The sequence below is a fragment of the Polyodon spathula genome, chromosome 9 (genome assembly GCF_017654505.1).
Source record: "Polyodon spathula isolate WHYD16114869_AA chromosome 9, ASM1765450v1, whole genome shotgun sequence".
NCBI classification, from domain to species: Eukaryota; Metazoa; Chordata; class Actinopteri; order Acipenseriformes; family Polyodontidae; genus Polyodon; species Polyodon spathula.
Window position 1 is genome coordinate 23114788 of NC_054542.1, and position 16700 is coordinate 23131487.

General features: G+C 44.3%; 1 protein-coding gene across 1 annotated transcript; it reads right to left on the minus strand.

The window, feature by feature from the left end:
• Positions 1 to 4468: 4468 nt before the first annotated feature.
• On the minus strand, positions 4469 to 10713 carry adamts1 (ADAM metallopeptidase with thrombospondin type 1 motif, 1). The gene is made up of 9 exons (XM_041258922.1): positions 10079 to 10713; positions 8392 to 8732; positions 8101 to 8233; positions 7412 to 7579; positions 6939 to 7228; positions 6593 to 6779; positions 6218 to 6393; positions 5884 to 6059; positions 4469 to 5585 (listed from the first exon to the last, which is right to left on the minus strand). The coding sequence occupies exons 1-9, from the start codon at positions 10701 to 10703 to the stop codon at positions 4868 to 4870; spliced, it is 2814 nt and encodes a 937-aa protein (XP_041114856.1). The 5' UTR covers positions 10704 to 10713; the 3' UTR covers positions 4469 to 4867.
• Positions 10714 to 16700: the final 5987 nt, after the last annotated feature.

Sequence of the window (16700 nt, forward strand, 5' to 3'; positions counted from 1 at the left end):
ATTGCCACGTCCATCTTGGTGCTCTACCAGTCGCAGTTAGCAGCAAGACTGCAGGAGTGGGCAACGGAGACAGATTCGGGGGAGCTGCAGGCAGTGATAGGAGTGATAGGAGTCTCTGGCTGCGCTGGTGGCCACTCGCCGACATCTTTGGCTGACCCAGGCAAAAGTGACGGAGACGGAGAAGGCTGCTTTACTGGATGCTCCAACAACACCGGGGCAGACATTCGTAGTGACTGTGGATGTGAGCCTTGAGAGGTCCCACAAGGCCACGGAGGTTGCTTAAAAGTTCCCACGCCTTTCTGCCTATCACCAGTGCCCTAGGTGGCCTTCCCAGTCTGCTGGGGCAGCTAGGCCTGAATGCCGCCCTCCACCTCAGGCCAAGGAAGCAGACAGAGGGAAAGCCGGCGGCAAGGAACCACCGCCGGGCAGGGGTAACTGGTTCTCCGGCTGGAGACTGAGGCTGGGGCCTAAAAAAGATGTGCCCCCTCCCAAGCCCAAGGGAGACACAACCCATGGCAAGGCTGCACCCAGGACTCCTGGGTGCTCACGACTATGAGACAAGGTTACGCTCTACAATTTCGCTTAGGCCCTCCACCCTTCAAGGGTGTGTTCTCTACCACCGTCGGACCATTGTGCACGATTCTCCTCCAACAGGAGATCGCCATTATTCAACAAAAGCACGCTGTGCTCTGGGTAAATCCAACTGATGCCCTCAGCGAGTTCTACTCCAGGTACTTCCTGGTACCCAAGAGGGACGACGGTTTCTGACCTATTCTGGACCTCACAGTCCTCAACATCTTGTCTTGGACGCACAGAAACTTGCGTTCCATCAGGATGGTCCCCTCCCCGGTGTAGCCAACAGAGCAGCAGACTGCCTGTCCAGAGGAGCTACAGACAGCTCGGACTTGAGACTGCACCCTCAGGTTGTGAAACAAATTTGGGAGAGGTTTTGTAGAGTACAAGTCGACCTCATTGCCCCCTGTGGTTCTCTGTGGAGAGAGAAGGGGATCCCCTGGGAGTAGACGCGCTAGCTCACCCCTGACCACAGGTGCTCTTGTATGCGTTCCCTCCGCTACCGCCTCTGACACTAGAGAGGATCAGGGTGGAGAAAGCCCAGGTTTTGCTGGTCGCACTCAGATGGCCGAGGCGCCCCTGATTTGCTCTCCTCTCCAACATGTTGAGGGGCCAACTGTGGCAGCTCCCGCTCTGCGAGGACCTCCTGAGCCAAGCGGAGGGGTTATTGTGGCACCTGAAACCGGCCCAGCTCCAACACTGGGTTTGGCAATTGAACGAAGCCGTCAAACCATACGAGGACTGCCAGACGCAGTGGTAGTCTACTAGGGCGCCTAGCACCAGAGCCCAGTATTCGTATAAATGGAAGGTTTTACAAAACTGGTGCATTTCTGGGGGTCACCACCCTGTGATTTGCCCTATTGAGACAATTCTGACCTTCTTACAACACTTGTTTGATGCGGGAAAATCTGCATGTACTCTGAAGGTCTACTTGGCAACAATATCGGTGTGCCATGATAAAATTGAGTCTGTGTCCGCTGGGGCACACTTCCTGGCAGTGAAATTTCTTAAAGGGACCCGGAGGCTCCGTCCTCAATGAAAAGCATGGTCCCTAAGTAGGATCTGTAGCTGGTGCTGGGGGTCCCCCATTTGAGCCCATGGCCTCAGCAGAGCTGCGTCCTGTTTCCCTCAAAGTGGTGTTTTTATTAGCCATTATGTCTGCCAGAAGAATAAGTGAGTTTCATGCGCTGTCCACCAATGACACCTGTCTGGCTTTCACTGGTAATGACTCACGGGTAACATTAAGAACTAACCCGGCCTTTTTGCCAAAGGTGGTGTCTTCATCCCATATTAACCAACCAGTGGTTTTGGAAGTCCTGATCTAGAGGTCAAGCCCTTTCGAAGAAAAGTCTAGAACACTGGATGTCAGATGTCATACGCTTGGCATACGAACAGACTCCCCCATGCCAGGGGACATTACGGCCCATTCCTCCAGGGACCAAGTGACTTCGTGGGCTCTCTTCCATGGCGCCTCCTTGGATGAGCTTTGTAATGCTGCTACGTGGAGATGTAGTCAGACATTTGCACGTTTTTACCACCTTGATGTTGCAAACTGAGCGAAGCCCTTAGGCATCATGAGGGCTCTGGTGGCTATCACCATGGGGCTGTACTATCGGTAATCTGGACTCAGTCGATAGTGGTTGTCATCCCACTTGAAAGGGAACGTTAGGTTATTACCATAACCCTGGTTCCCTGAAAAGAATGACAACCATTACCCTTCAAGGTCGTTTCCCCAGTTGACCTTCGATTTCGTAAATGGCAATATGCTGCTGTGAGAACGTCCCTCTTCAGCAGGAGGAAGGGACTTCCCCCTCACAGCAGGGCCTCGATAGGGCAGCTTTTTTATATGTGCTCAGTGATTGACGGGTCAGAGAGGCTCTTCCCGTTCCATAATGGTTGTCATTCTTTTCAGGGAACCAGGGTTATGGTAATAACCCAACGTTATTTGTAATGAAATATTGGACACGAGGGGAGTGGTTTGTATCTGTGACATTGTGATGCACCTATACAGATATATGAAACCTTTGGAATAACACTGGCACTGGAAACAGAGCATTCACAAGAAAAAGTCTCCTTGTAAAAAGTTTTGTGTAATTATAGAGGAATGGGATTTTTGCTCAGAATAGTGCCACCCTGTGGCTGTTTCACTGCAGGAAAGACTAACTGGAAAAGGTCCCACAACCCAATCCCCAGAAAAATTACAACACCACAGCCTGTTCAAATGTCACTGTTTATTTTATTAATAAATCTAGCATCATATATATATATATATATATATATATATATATATATATATATATATATATATATATATATATATATATATATATATATATATATATATATATATAATAAAAAATACTGTATAAATACTCTATATTGTGTATGTCCTTCTGTTCTTTAAAAAAAAAAAGTGATAACTTATAAAGATTATATTATACAAGCTGTACAAAAATAAATAATGTTTGTAATATCTTTACAAGAAAACAAAATTCCTTCTCAGAAGGAACTCAATTCAAAACATACTTATAAAGTAGAAGGCTGGTTTACAAATCCTGGCTATCAATTACACATTTAAAACAGCCATGCTCCCACACCAGGGGGGATACTGGACAGTTACAAAAAAAACATTAAATAGAACAACACTGTACCCTACAACCCAATTATCAATGAAAACAATCAGCTATGTACAACATGGTTTACATGTCGGAAAACCACAGTTACCATGATACATCTTTAAAAATAAATGTTTAGGCTGTGCCCGATGATGGAGAATTCTCAAAATGTGGTAACAATACTGTTACAAAATAATTCATAAATAGCAATTTCCAATGAGGAAAGCTATTAAATAGAGATGTGAATGATCAAATCATTTCGGCAAAGCCAGTTGCAAAGAAGGGTTTGTTCTACGCTGCCAGGTTGCAAATCCAGGACCTTCCAAATGTCCACGGAACTGGACGGCGTGGAAGTACAATGGAAGTCATAGCTTTGCATGCCAGCAGAAAACCCCAGCAAACTCCTTTTCAGTCAATACGTTCATCTAAGTATATATTATTTTCTCCAATTTCCCTTTTTTACTTGGCAAATACAGAATGTGACTTTACATTTTTTTTATTATTATTTTTTATTTAGTGTGTCCAATTATAATCCTCCCCCTGATTTGTTTTTGCCATCACCACAGCAATTCCCCACACGGCTCAGGAGACCAGGAGGTTCTGTAGGCATCCCCCAAACCCACGACCAAGCCAGCTTCCTTTCTCACTCAGGAATGAGAGAGGATGTCAGCAAATTACTGACCTCTGGAGGACAAAGGCCAGCCCTAGAGGTGTCTGCTCTGAGTTCACTGGGCACCTGGCCAGCAGGGTTCGCTGTAGCACGGTGAGGAGAAACAGTCCCTGCCGGTTTTGCCTCCCTAACACATGGGAGTGCCAGAGCCAATGCGACGCTCCCTTCGGGGTCCCCAGCGAAGACCGGCCTGCTTCGCACAGCCAGGATGCGAACCTGCTCTGTGTGACTCTCCCTGCACACCACGTGCCTGTGCTTTTACCAGACTGAGCCACTCACGGACCCCATTATATTTTTTATTTTAAATCTTTTTTTTTTCATTTTGTTTTTAAAACCCAACAGCAGCTTGTATAACATATATTATTGAACTAATGTTAAAGCAGATATATATAAGATTGCCCTTCAGTGCCGAGGTAGGTTGGGAGCGCTTTAGGGCTAGCATAATATATTAGAATAGATCACAGTGTCTTGATCTATTTCAATAATACCCCCGCCCCACCCCCAATGTGGTGAGATATGTCTTGAAGCTGTGCAGACTTCCAATAACTCTACTGGGTTTGCTTGTATTTAAAATAGACTACAGGGCTAGAATAAATTTAGCTGGTCTTTTAATCAGATTGAGATTTAGGCTACTGGAAGCACATTAAGATTTTTACAATGTTGTCAAGTCACCCAGTTTTGCATTTAATGCAAATTGATCTGCACAGCTCTAACATAAAACATATGCACAGCAGCTTGGCACCCTGAAGAGCTTATTAAAATAGATATATTTTCCATTTCCTTATGAATCAACACAAAAACTATAATGCCACAGCTTGCGACTTATCACAAGACACCTGAAGGCCAAGGGTGAAAGGTTGGAGGCTCTCCCATGCCTATCCTAGAGTTTGTTTCCCGAATGATTTAAAGTCCTTTTCAGTGCATTCTGGTTTGAGTCTGTTTAGCAATCTCCCTCTCCCTTGCCCTCTCATCTTTTTGGGACACCCTCCATTCCAGCCTCTCTGCATGTTTAGTGACAGTTCGTCATGTGACAGAGGTCAAGGAGTGGCCTCGGTCTCTGCCCCAGATCGCAACTCTCCTGTGGAACAGGCTTGCCATCGGACCCCATACACTTAAGCAGACGCTTCCTGAAGCCGCGACCACAGGTCCTGGAGCAGGCTGACCATTCTCCCAGCAGCCAGTGCGGGCAGTCTGTGTCTGCGCAGGGCCTGGTGTCAGCTGGTCGCAGCTCAGCGGGGCACTCTGAGGTCAGTCGTCCTCTGTAGTCCTGACAGTCTACCACTCTCCTTTGAATACCCCCTCCGCAGGTCCGAGAGCAGCTGCCCCACTCGCGGATCTCCCACTCAGAGCCACCTGCCTCCTGGATGGCATTGAAGCTTTTTCTCTTGGTGGCAATGGGCCTTTTGGTAAAGTACGAATACTTGATGCGAGGCCGGTAGGAGTTGCCAACCGATAGCACCTGGATGGTGAGTGGTTCAGCAAGCGGTCCAAAGCTGCGAATGCGCTCCAGGGAGGCAGAGGAACCGCTATACCGCAGCAGGGAGCCCTTGAAGGAGATGTCCTGCTCCAGTGTGGACAGGGTGTACTCCCCATTCAGCACATACGAGCCACCCTGTGTCTTAATGGCCAGGTAGCTCCCATCATGTTTCGAGCCTGCCTGGATTCTCTGCTTCACATCAAGGTTGGTGGCCCCCGCAGGGATTGTGACCACATCTTGATAGCCAGGTCTGGAAACAAAACAGGGAGGAAGTTAGCTTCATGGATACTGTGGGTATTTGCTTCAGCTTTCCCTACCAGCATCCCAAGCATGCAGACCTTGATTATAATAGACAAGAACATCTAGATGCAACTTGCAGGTGTTTGCTAGAGTTCTGCTTAACAACATGTGGTCATGGAAAGAAAGTTTGGACTCGTTTGGTAAAGTTTAGTAATCGTTTACTGGGCTGACTCCCTTGATTCACACTATTTAGACATGGACCTGCTTTCAGCTCCCAAGCATGCAAAGCCTTATTTAGCAGGACTCACTTTGTTCGGTCAAGAGATCCAGAGACTTTTTTGCAGGTAGAGCCATCTCCTCCACACACACCACACTTGTCAAACTTCTTCTTGGAGCCGATAACTCTGTCACAGCCAGCCTTGACACACTGACCTTGAACGCACACTGACGTGGAGTCAGGACTGCAGGGGGTACCGTCAATAACCTGAGTAAAACGAGCACAAAGAAAAAAAAAAGAGAGATTAACACGGAGCTCACAATGGGATGTATGGATGTATGGCTGCTCTACTGAGAAGTAAAGGTGCATTGTGGAGTTTAAACCCTTCTACAGCCCCACCCGTCCAGTTAAGCCCTGCCTCTCACCTTAGACTGCAGTACGAAGAAGTAGCCTGTCCCCTTGGCGCGACATATAAGTTTGCAGCGGTCTTTGGGGGAGACCCCTGTGTATTTGGGGACCCACTCCACAACTGGGCTGGGCCCTAAGGAGGCCTGGGAGAGGTCGGTGTGTGACTGGCATTGCTCTTCACGGAACGAAAGGCCTGGGAAAAGAAAGGAAATCAGGGTCAGACCACAGCATAGTTTTTGTTTTATAGAGCTAGATTTCCACACAAATATTAGAAAAATCTAACTTAATTATGAGATTGCTAACACTATTAGCATCTGTTCATCTTTTCCACAATAAAAATGTAGGACCTTAACTTCTAAAAGCTGTAGTGAATGTGGAAGCTTTGCTCTTACCGTTGCCGTCAGGGCAGTCCATAGTGTTGCAGGAGTGGTACTGAACTCGCTTCCCCTCGCAATACTTTCCTCCGTTCTTGGGGACTGGGTTGTCACATTCTCTGAAGGAATACTGCACCCCTCCACCACAGGTGCGCGAGCAGTCTCCCCAGGGTCCCCACGCTCCCCAGGCACCGTTCACTGGAGTCTGAAACACAAAACACCAGCCAATCAGCACCACCACACTCTCTGAATGTATGCTACTGCTGTGTACTGCTTACATTGTAATTCCAAATGGATTTAAAACTTCTAAATAGATCGAAACACTGATGCTGGGTTGAATGAAAGCACTGTGAACATGTCTCACCTGGTAGAGGGGCACGTCGCTCTTGCTCACGCATTCTCCTGCCACGCACCAACTCCCAGCTCCGCAGGACGTTCCATCAGCCCAGGGGAAGTGCTTGGTCTGGCAGACAAGCAGGCCGCCCGCGGAGGTGCCCGTACACCATAGTGTGGTGCAGGTGCTGCTGAGGTCAGGACAGTGGCGAGACTCCTCTCCAAAAGTGAACTGGCACTGGCGGTCAGCTTCATATAGAGTCCCGGGTAGGACCATGGGCAGGGCCACTGGCTTCTGAGGCTTGTCCAACAAGCACTCTCCTGAAAGAGACAAGGCACTCACAAGTTTACATGCTGCCACATACAAGGGCACAAGAATTAGCCAAAAACTAACCAGATTTATTTTTTACTATAAACATTCAGACTGTTTGTCTAACACTTGTGTGGGTTAATTGTACTGTCTGCACCATGGCTCTAGACAATACTGAGGGAAAAGAAGCTCACCATGCCCATTGTCCAAGAAGGAAGTGATCATGTAGGCACTGCAGGCAGACCAGGGCTGCTGCCGATTCAGGTTGGATAGTGTAGACGCCATCATGTGAGAGCTCCAGTTGGGGCCGTTGGCACTGGCACAGTGCTTTGCATCGTCATGGGCCATGTTAAACACATGGCCTGGAAGGAAAACACAAACACACTCAACACAAAGACATTCACAGAATCGCTGTCACCTTTATCTTTAGCAGTTAGTATCGAGCTACTAAACAAAGATCAACTCATAAGCATACTGAACAGTCCCAGAGCCTGCTGTATCCCATCCGCTGTAGCCTACATGTGCCCAACAATGTGAAGCAGAGTTACTCACATAGGGCTGAATAACTAAACAAGACAGGACAGCTGACTGTGTTCCCACCAACTGTGAGGACACAGTCAACCTCCAGCCAATAACTGGGAGTTAATTGGTAGCCATTTCCATTGATAGCACATTCTGAAGCACACAGTGTGCCTTCTTTATGGGACACCCTTGGAGGCATACTTGTTTATCTAGCAAATCGGAAACATGACAAAGCAGAACCATATCTTGCTGGGAAGCTGCAGAGCATTTAGGTTCAACACACTCCAGTTTCTTAAGAGACTGGGTATCTCTAGGTATCTAGAAAGGTCTCCATACGCAGGGGGTCGGGGTGTTCTCTTACCCAGCTCATGTGCTGTAGTGAAGGCTGCCTGCAGGCCGTCATCCTCAATAACGGAGCAGCTGCGCTCTGGTTCACACATCGTGCCAACGTCCGCCATGCCAAGAGTGTCACAGGTGTGAGCGCCACACAGATCCTGCATGGGGAGATAGAGGGAGACCTGTTACAACACCACCATTTATGAAAAAACTGCCAGCCCCCAAACAGAAAAATGCTCTATTTTTTTCAAGTTCACATGTTCATTTGCCCGCTAACAGTGGTGGCAGTCTGAAATGACAGTTAAAGTGGGCATACCTGTCTGGTAAACAGGATAGCAGTGTCGTAGTGCTCAGGGTGGCGGTCGTGTGGAGGGTTGTGCTGGCGTTGCCACTTGCAGAAGTTGCGGAGGGTGAGGGCAGCGTTGGAGGAGACATCGGGGCCCTTCTCCTCCTCGTATATGACCATGATCTTGACTATAGCCAGGCTGATGGGGTTGCGGATGCTATGGTGCTTGTAGAGCTTAGCTGCCACCGCCATGACAGTCAGCAGGTACTGCTTCAGCCCAGCACCGTGGAACTCAGCCATGGACTGGTCAGCCACAAGCAGTGTCTCCACATAGCGGGGCGTTGACACAAACCGCTTACCCCTGCTGCGGCCTGGAGAGAGATTGAAAAGAATCGTCAAATCGCTGTCTGTCACACCAAGCAACTAGACTGAAACAATACTAATTTATTCCATCAGTCTATTCCCAGTGTAATGACATTCCTAATCAGACTCCACTTACAGCACTTTACACGTTACCCTTGTGGTAGAATTATATATTTTTGACTTTCCACAACACACAGCTATACATTGGACAACTTATATTTTCCTTCATGTCAGTAACAGCATTCACCTAAAGAATTATAAAAAGCAGACCACCCACCCCCCAACCCCCCTTCTCAGTCCAAAGCTTGATAATCCCACCTGTGTTTGTGGGGAGTTTGCTAAGGAAATGGCTGCCAGAGAAAGAGGGAGAGGGAGAAGGAGTGTGGGAGTGAGTAAATTGTTGGCAAAGATATGATAACCTGACATGCCAATATATAGAGTGACAGGAACCACACTTGGAATCAAAGAATAAGCTAGTTATTGTTTTACAATAACAAACACAGTAGTCAGTGAATGCTGTTTCTTTTCCCAAGGACATTATATTAACTAAGTTAGAAGTAGACAGACAAGCCAGAGGGAGAAAGACAAGCCAGAGGGAGAAAGCAAAAAAAAAGATCCCCCTGCCGCCTCAACCAATACGCATGTAGGTGGGAAGCCTCTAGGTTGGCTGTCAGACAAGGACTACCACAGTCAAAAGATAACTGTTGCTGGTAGAGAACGTAACATAAGACTGAGTAAAACCAACAAACCGCTGGCCGGTTATTTCGACCAAACTGGTGGCTGCATGCCACAGAACTTCAGAAAATGTCCCCTAGTGAAACGTTTTATCTACCTTTTTTCGATTTAACGCTTTTTAATAATAATAATAATAATAATAATAATAATAATAATAATATAATAATAATAATAATAATAATAATATTATTAATAAATTATTATTTAAAATTCGAATGCGAGTGTAAATCTTAACTATTACAATAAGTTTCACTTCAAAGTGAATGCACAATAATAATTATATCTCAGTGAAAATATGACGGCTACGCGTCTGGTACACCTGGACCGAACTTGCAAAATTCAAGTTTAGTCGAGTTTCAAACAGTTTGCTACTACCATGGTTGTTTTAGAAGGTCTCTTCCGGGTTTAAACCTATTTAAAAAAAAAAAAAAAATTCAAACAAACAAAAAAACAAACACCAACAGGCCAACAGCTATACATTTAAAAAACAAAAAAAAAAATATATCTATATATATATATATATATATATATAATATTAATATATATATAATTATATATATATTATATATATTTTGATACGAAAGAGGTATTTAAAAATGCAGTACTGTTCTGGTTGTACCTGCTTGTTCCTGGACAGTCCCCCGCTGAACCTGTGACGGCTGGGTCTCCGCTACCCGCTGCTCTTGTTCATTCACTCCACACTTGGAAGCGCCTTCCCCGGTCTGGGAGCCCCGGCTCCTCCGGCGGATGAGGTGTGGCTCAGCCCCCTCTGTGCTGTGAGCGCCGGTGCTGTTGTGAGGCTGAATGAAATATTCGTCCCCTTGGAGGTAGAAGCCGCCTCTCAGCCCGTTGCAGAGATTGAGCGCCGCCAAGGAGCCGGAGTCTCCGTTTACAGAGCCCGAGTAAAAACAGCGAGCCAAATTGGCGCTGTCAGGGTTACTCTGCTTCTCCGTACCAGAGATTCCCACGACCTGAAACGTGAAGCCAGGGGCTACGAAGGTCTGGTCTGGCTCCAGTTCTAAGGTAAGCCGTTTCCCAAAAGCATCCAGCTGGTATACCCGTTTCTGCCCCTCTTTCTCCTCTTCCTCCGGGGTGATAGTCCGCCTGCCCCCTTCTGTTCCCTGGGCATTGGCAGTCCCGTCTACCCGGACTGGTACCGCAATATCTTCCTCCCAGGCGCCGTACACTGTGCTGACCCAGAATATAGCCATGATAACGGGTGATATATTAAAAAATGACTTCATTTCCCCCTTTAAAAGTGGCGAATTCTTTTTTATAAAAATAACCAATATAAAAAATATATATATAATATATATATATCTTATATTCTATATATATATTTATATAAAAAATTTTACAAAAAGGTCAACTGACAATGGGAACAAGTAAAAATACTGTAACCGTTTTCTTTCTATGTACTGTATATAGTCCTTCTGCAATTTTTTTTTTTGTTTAATAAAAAGCCAATCTATCCAGTGGGATACCCGTGCAAATTATGTTGCAGGTAAAGTTTTGCACAAATAAAAAAATAAAACAATTCTTGCGAATCCGAAATTCAACCATCAAGTTAAAAAAACAATAAATTTCTTTCATTGAGTTGTCTCTGATTTGCAACTGTTCTTTGGCGCTCGTGATAGGAGTCTGAACGGTACCCTTTGCTCTGTGTTTCAACTCAAGGATATCTCCAAACTTCCCTCCGGCTCCCTTTTTAAGTAAGCAATCCCGCTCGAGCGACTTTTATATCCTGTTCCGAGCCCTCCCCTTTCCTGCAACCCCTTTGATCTGGGAGAAGCCAAATTCGTGCGCAAGAAAACGCAGTTAAAAAAATATAAAACTGGACGCCTGCCATACTAATCAATCACTGAGGAGGGGGAGGGTTGGCTGTTTTGGGGATTTTTTTTTATGTCCGACTAGGGGCGGGGTCATTACGCGACTCGAACGTAGTGTACAAACCTTAACTTTTTCTCCCTCTCCAAATCTCATCCCCACCACACACACACACTCGTCACATAACTAAAGCAAAGCAGACCGCAGTTTAACACCGAAGGCAACACCATTTTTTTTTAATTATTAAAAGTCCAGAACACTTGCAGATGTCTATCATACAGAGATCAGAAAACCCACATACGTGTCCTTCTTATTTACATGGTGAGTGTGTGTATGGAGGGGAGGGGAGGAGGTTCTCCCTGTCCTGCAGTTCAAAGATTCCAAGTCAAAATCACAGAGGCAGAGGAGATTGGAATGCCGCTACGCTGCTGTTGTTTTTAAGGTGGAACCGCACGAATGCCCACCCTAGCGGAGTGCTCTTAAGGACAGGGCTAACCCTAAATCGTTGCCCTATTTCAAACTCCTACCCAAAAACATTGATATAACCAGAAAGCGCCGCCTAAATGAGCAGCCTAAAATGGTTAGTAAAACTAACCATTAGTATCTTACTAGATAAGACAACAGGAACCATAGACAGATTGATAGAAATGTAAATACGTGTATAAATCAATACATTGGGGTTCCTAGCCTTTTCATATACCAAGTTATTCAACAATGAAGTGTTTATTTTTGATATACTATATTTTTTTCTAATCACACATTGTTTCTCAACACACAGTTGCCTCTTCGCCAACCATCGGCCACACTCCCCCACGTCCCTGGACTCGAACCAATAAGCCACACTGCTTCTCAGTCCCTGGACTCTCACCAGTAAGCTACCCTGCTTCCCATTGCAGCTGGAACAGCTGGCATTAGTTGCCTCTGCACTGCTGTCACTAATCTTCTCAGGTGGCTGACGTTTCTTCCGCTAGGTGATGTCATTGACTCCCTGGAGAGCAGCATTGTATGAGAGCGAGAATTAACAAAATAGAAGCAAGCAGGGCTTTGGAAGAGTTTGGTGGGAATGTGCGACTGAGCTCCTCTTTCACTTCCCTGAATACTGTGCCCTGTGAGGGGGTGACTCATACACCACAGTGTGACCAAAACCAGCCAAACCTAAACAACAGCACTTGGGGGTTTGGAAGGATTTAGACAGTGGAAGTACAGTTCCCTTCATAATCAGCACAGGAAAGAAATTGCAAACCCTGTTAATAAAGGTAGTCATGTGCCAGAGAATTAACTGCTGGTATGCACCCAGGTCGCTCAGCAGCGCTTGCGGCTCACCTTCACAAGGTCACAGGCTGATTTACGTGGCAGCACTGCACCCTTCTCAGCTGCTAATCAGCTGCTCCAGCATACGGCCACTCAGTCTGTCCATTTCGTTCAGTGCCAATTTCTGTGAAAAAATTGGACACTCAGAACGCAATGTCATTGTTTTGAGTACTTTGCTTAACCATCTAAGTGAATTTTTTTCTAGGTTTACAAATCTACACTCAAAATCTCTCTCTCTTTCTTCATTGTTAACATGTATCAGCGTGGAGTTGGCCTTCATGCTCATTAATGAATTGTGTGTTGTTTACTTGGTTATCATCATTTATCTGGCTTTGTATCTAGCGGAATTATTCTTCCCCTCAATCACTCACTGCCTTCACCTTCAGTTCATCTTCAGTTTTTTTAACATGCAGTTCAATTTGGAAAGTAATTGTCTTGTATTTCCCTGTTACAACCCATCTCTCTCTCTCTCTCTCTCTCTCTCTCTCTCTCTCTCTCTCTCTGAGATCATACTTTAAAGTGTTGTGCATTCATCACAGCAGTAATAAAGCTCATGACACAATATACAAGATATATTCAAATATAATTTCAATAATTTGTATTCAGGGTCAAGTAGTTGAGTGACTTGCAGACATTAATGCAGTGGGTTTAATTAGCTCATTGGTTAGAGAGCACAACGGTACCTATTGAGTGGAATTAAACTTTTTTTTTTATGATGAGGACATTCTAGATTCATTTGAGTTTCCCCTGTTTTACATTGTAACATTGTATTGTGCCTAAAAAAAGATCACGGTGCGTGTGGCACAACTATACAGAACCACCTTAAAAACTGAACCGACTAGAGAAAAAGAAATAATAACTAACGAGTAATACCGCATTTGGCCGCCAGGAGGCTCACTTGCTCTATAAATAAACTTGCCTTTTAATGTGAAAGTTTACAGTATGAGACACAATAGCAAGAAGAAGAAGAAGAAGAAGAAGAAGAAGAAGAAGAAGAAGAAGAAGAAGAAGAAGATGCACCATATATCAGCATACCTTTGCATGTTTTTGCATGGATGGCTTTGACTGCAATATATTGGGTTTTCATAAACCTGTGGGGTTATATATTTTATACATTATTTTCTTTATGTATTATAATGGTACTAGACCAGTACTAAGTGTCTATAGATTTCTAAACTGGAATTGAATGAAATGAAGTGAGTCGATGGACGGATTCCTGTTTGTGTTTGCGGCTGCTGGTCTTTGAAGGGTTAAGTGCGCCAGGCTATGTGTGAGAAGGCCTCAGAGTGATTCAATGGTGAGCAGGGTGGGACATTCCTCAGGTACTCTCCAAACCTCTTCTGCGTCCCGCACTCTGACACTATTTATAGGTAAACCTGCCCTCACCCAGCTAATCTTAGAAACACTGAGTCCTGTGAAGCTGTGAAATTGAGAGGTGTGTTCTCAGGGTCTGGCCCAAGGCTGTGGGGCCCGTGGGGGGGCCGGGGGGGCCCCACCCCCCACGGGGGGTGGGGACGACAGGAACACAGAGAGACCATCTCAGTAAAGGCCATTCAGGGTCATTCAATAATATTATCCTTGTTTTAGAAAAGGACCTTTTGGGTAGATCCATAAAAGCCTGTGTGAAACCATGTCTTGTGTTTAGAAAAACTATAGTTAGTGATGTGGTCAGATAAACTCAGGTGTGGATTAGTGTGGATTAGATCCATATTAATCTTTTGTTTATATCCACATGAAGAAATCTAATTATCTTGATGGTAGTCCTAGTTGGAAACTGCTGTTCTTTTCTTTTTTAACAAAGGCTTTCAAAAAAAAAATGACAATGTTTTAGTTTAGAAAATCACAAGAAGATGATGTCCAACAGGTGGCGCCATAAGACCAAGTACATTTTTTTACCATCTGTAATTCAGAGGGACAGACAGAGCTGACCCAGATACTGCACACAAGGCTTGACAACTTGTTTAAATACAATTCCTTTAGTCAGTGGATCTGATCCCTCATATTCAAGTTTCACTGACAGTCACATTTTCTATTGAGAAGATTTGTTTTCTGAGCAATATTATAAAAAAAAAAATCACAAAGCACTGTTTGGAAATACCATATTTAATGTTCACTGTAGTATACTATAGGGACTGTAGTATTTTACTTATTTTCATAGTGAAAACCTGACTATGCCCTTCATTTCAGATTCATCTGTGTTTTACTGTTAACAATAGTCATGGATATAGGGTATTTGGGCACAGTAAGGTAAGAAGCTAATCAAAGAGTAGTAGTTATAATTGCCAATAATGTTTAAGACATATACAAACACAGGGCATGGTTTTATTTTTCATTTAAACTTTAAATTCATGTTCTGGTACATTCAGTAAGATTTCCATAACATAAGTTTTACTTATTAATTTACTTAACCGGGAGATTTACCCATTGAGACCGAAACGTAATTTACAAGCAGTCCTGAAGTTACCAAGCTTTGAAAACTGAGCCCATGAAATACACAGATCAAATGGTCAGATTGCTTGCCATGTTAGACTAGATGCTCAGATTCATCCATTAACACATGAAGGCTTTCAGCGATTTGGATACCTGACATGGAACCCTTGTGTTCTGTGATTGTCCTCCAGTTACTGTACCATCCTCTCTATTAAAATGAATTCTTTGATTCTGTGATTTCACGCAAAACATCCCCTGCGCCTGTGAAACACAACCCTGTCTTATCTCTCATGCTGGTATCACCCTCTTTAGGTCTAGGGTTGTATCTTTATTCCATACAATGTTGTACCAGTATCTATAAACTAAAACACTTTTTACACACAATGATGTGATGATTCTGTGATCTGTGATCAGAGGATTTAAACCCGTATTTCCTTAAAGAGCAACTTTGTATGGGAATAATAACAATAGAGAATAATATAAAACACCCATTAAGAGATGAATGTCCCTGTGGAAGGGCTGAGGTCCTGGACATGCAAGAAGCCTGTTTTGGTTTGTTTATATTCGATTGAGGATTTTGTGTTTATCTTTTGGAAATTATTAGACAGCAAGACGCTCCATCTGCTCCATTAAAGTCCCTTTAACACTTAAATACATTTTAGATCCCGGCAACAATATGCCTGCTGTGTGTGATGTACAATGATATTTCCAACAGAAGAGAATATTTATATACTATATGTTTTTTATTTTTGGCATGCACTGTTGGAATTTCTGTATAGTGGTAACCTGGCTGTGGCCTTCATTTTACAGTAGTATATGTTTTACTACTGATATAGTGAATATGGAATATTCCAATATATTCTGTACACCGATTGAGATTCTGCAGCCATCATCTTCCCTTATCAGTTGCTAGCCACTTGATGAGCCTTTTTGTCTTCTGGGATACTTCTTTAAAGACAGGACTTGATTCCCCGATTGCAGAGTCCCTCTGGGATGCAGATCCTCTAACTTATTGGACACTCACCGTAATGCCCCCTTCCAGCTCGGATGAATCTTTGCTTCCTGTAGAAAAGACTGCTGTCCAATGGTGTTAATCATGCTCTCATTTTCTTAAAGATGAAAACTTTTAAGAATGAAGAAGTTTCCATTTCAACCTATTGGGAATGTCTCCCACCAGTGCTGCTTTAAAATGCATTACTTCAGAATGTAGGTGTATCTGGATAAGCCTCAGCAATACTGAATATAAGCTGCACTGCAGCACAGTATAAATGAGGCTAACATACGAATCTGAAACAGATTCTTGTTAAACAGTTAAGTGAAATATTGAATATTTAATACTAGATACACCTTGTTGTGAGCTTCTGTAGGAAGCAATGTTTTGCATAAAGATTCTTATGGTTTATTTTTCACCATAAGATGCTGAGTTTCAACAAACAGATAAACAAAACCACAGGTACAAGTGATATTCTGTACAGAGTTAATCTCTACGAGGAGCAGGGAATGATGAGTTCAAAGGTTGACTTGTATTAGGGGCTGTATAAACCTGACAGTTTATGTGCCTCAGGTTTCTCTTCACCTTCCAACTTTAGCTGCATATGCAATTAAACACACAAGGGGTCGCTGTTGTTGAACCAGTCAATCTGAGTTTGAAAGGATATGGAGGTGATGGTGGG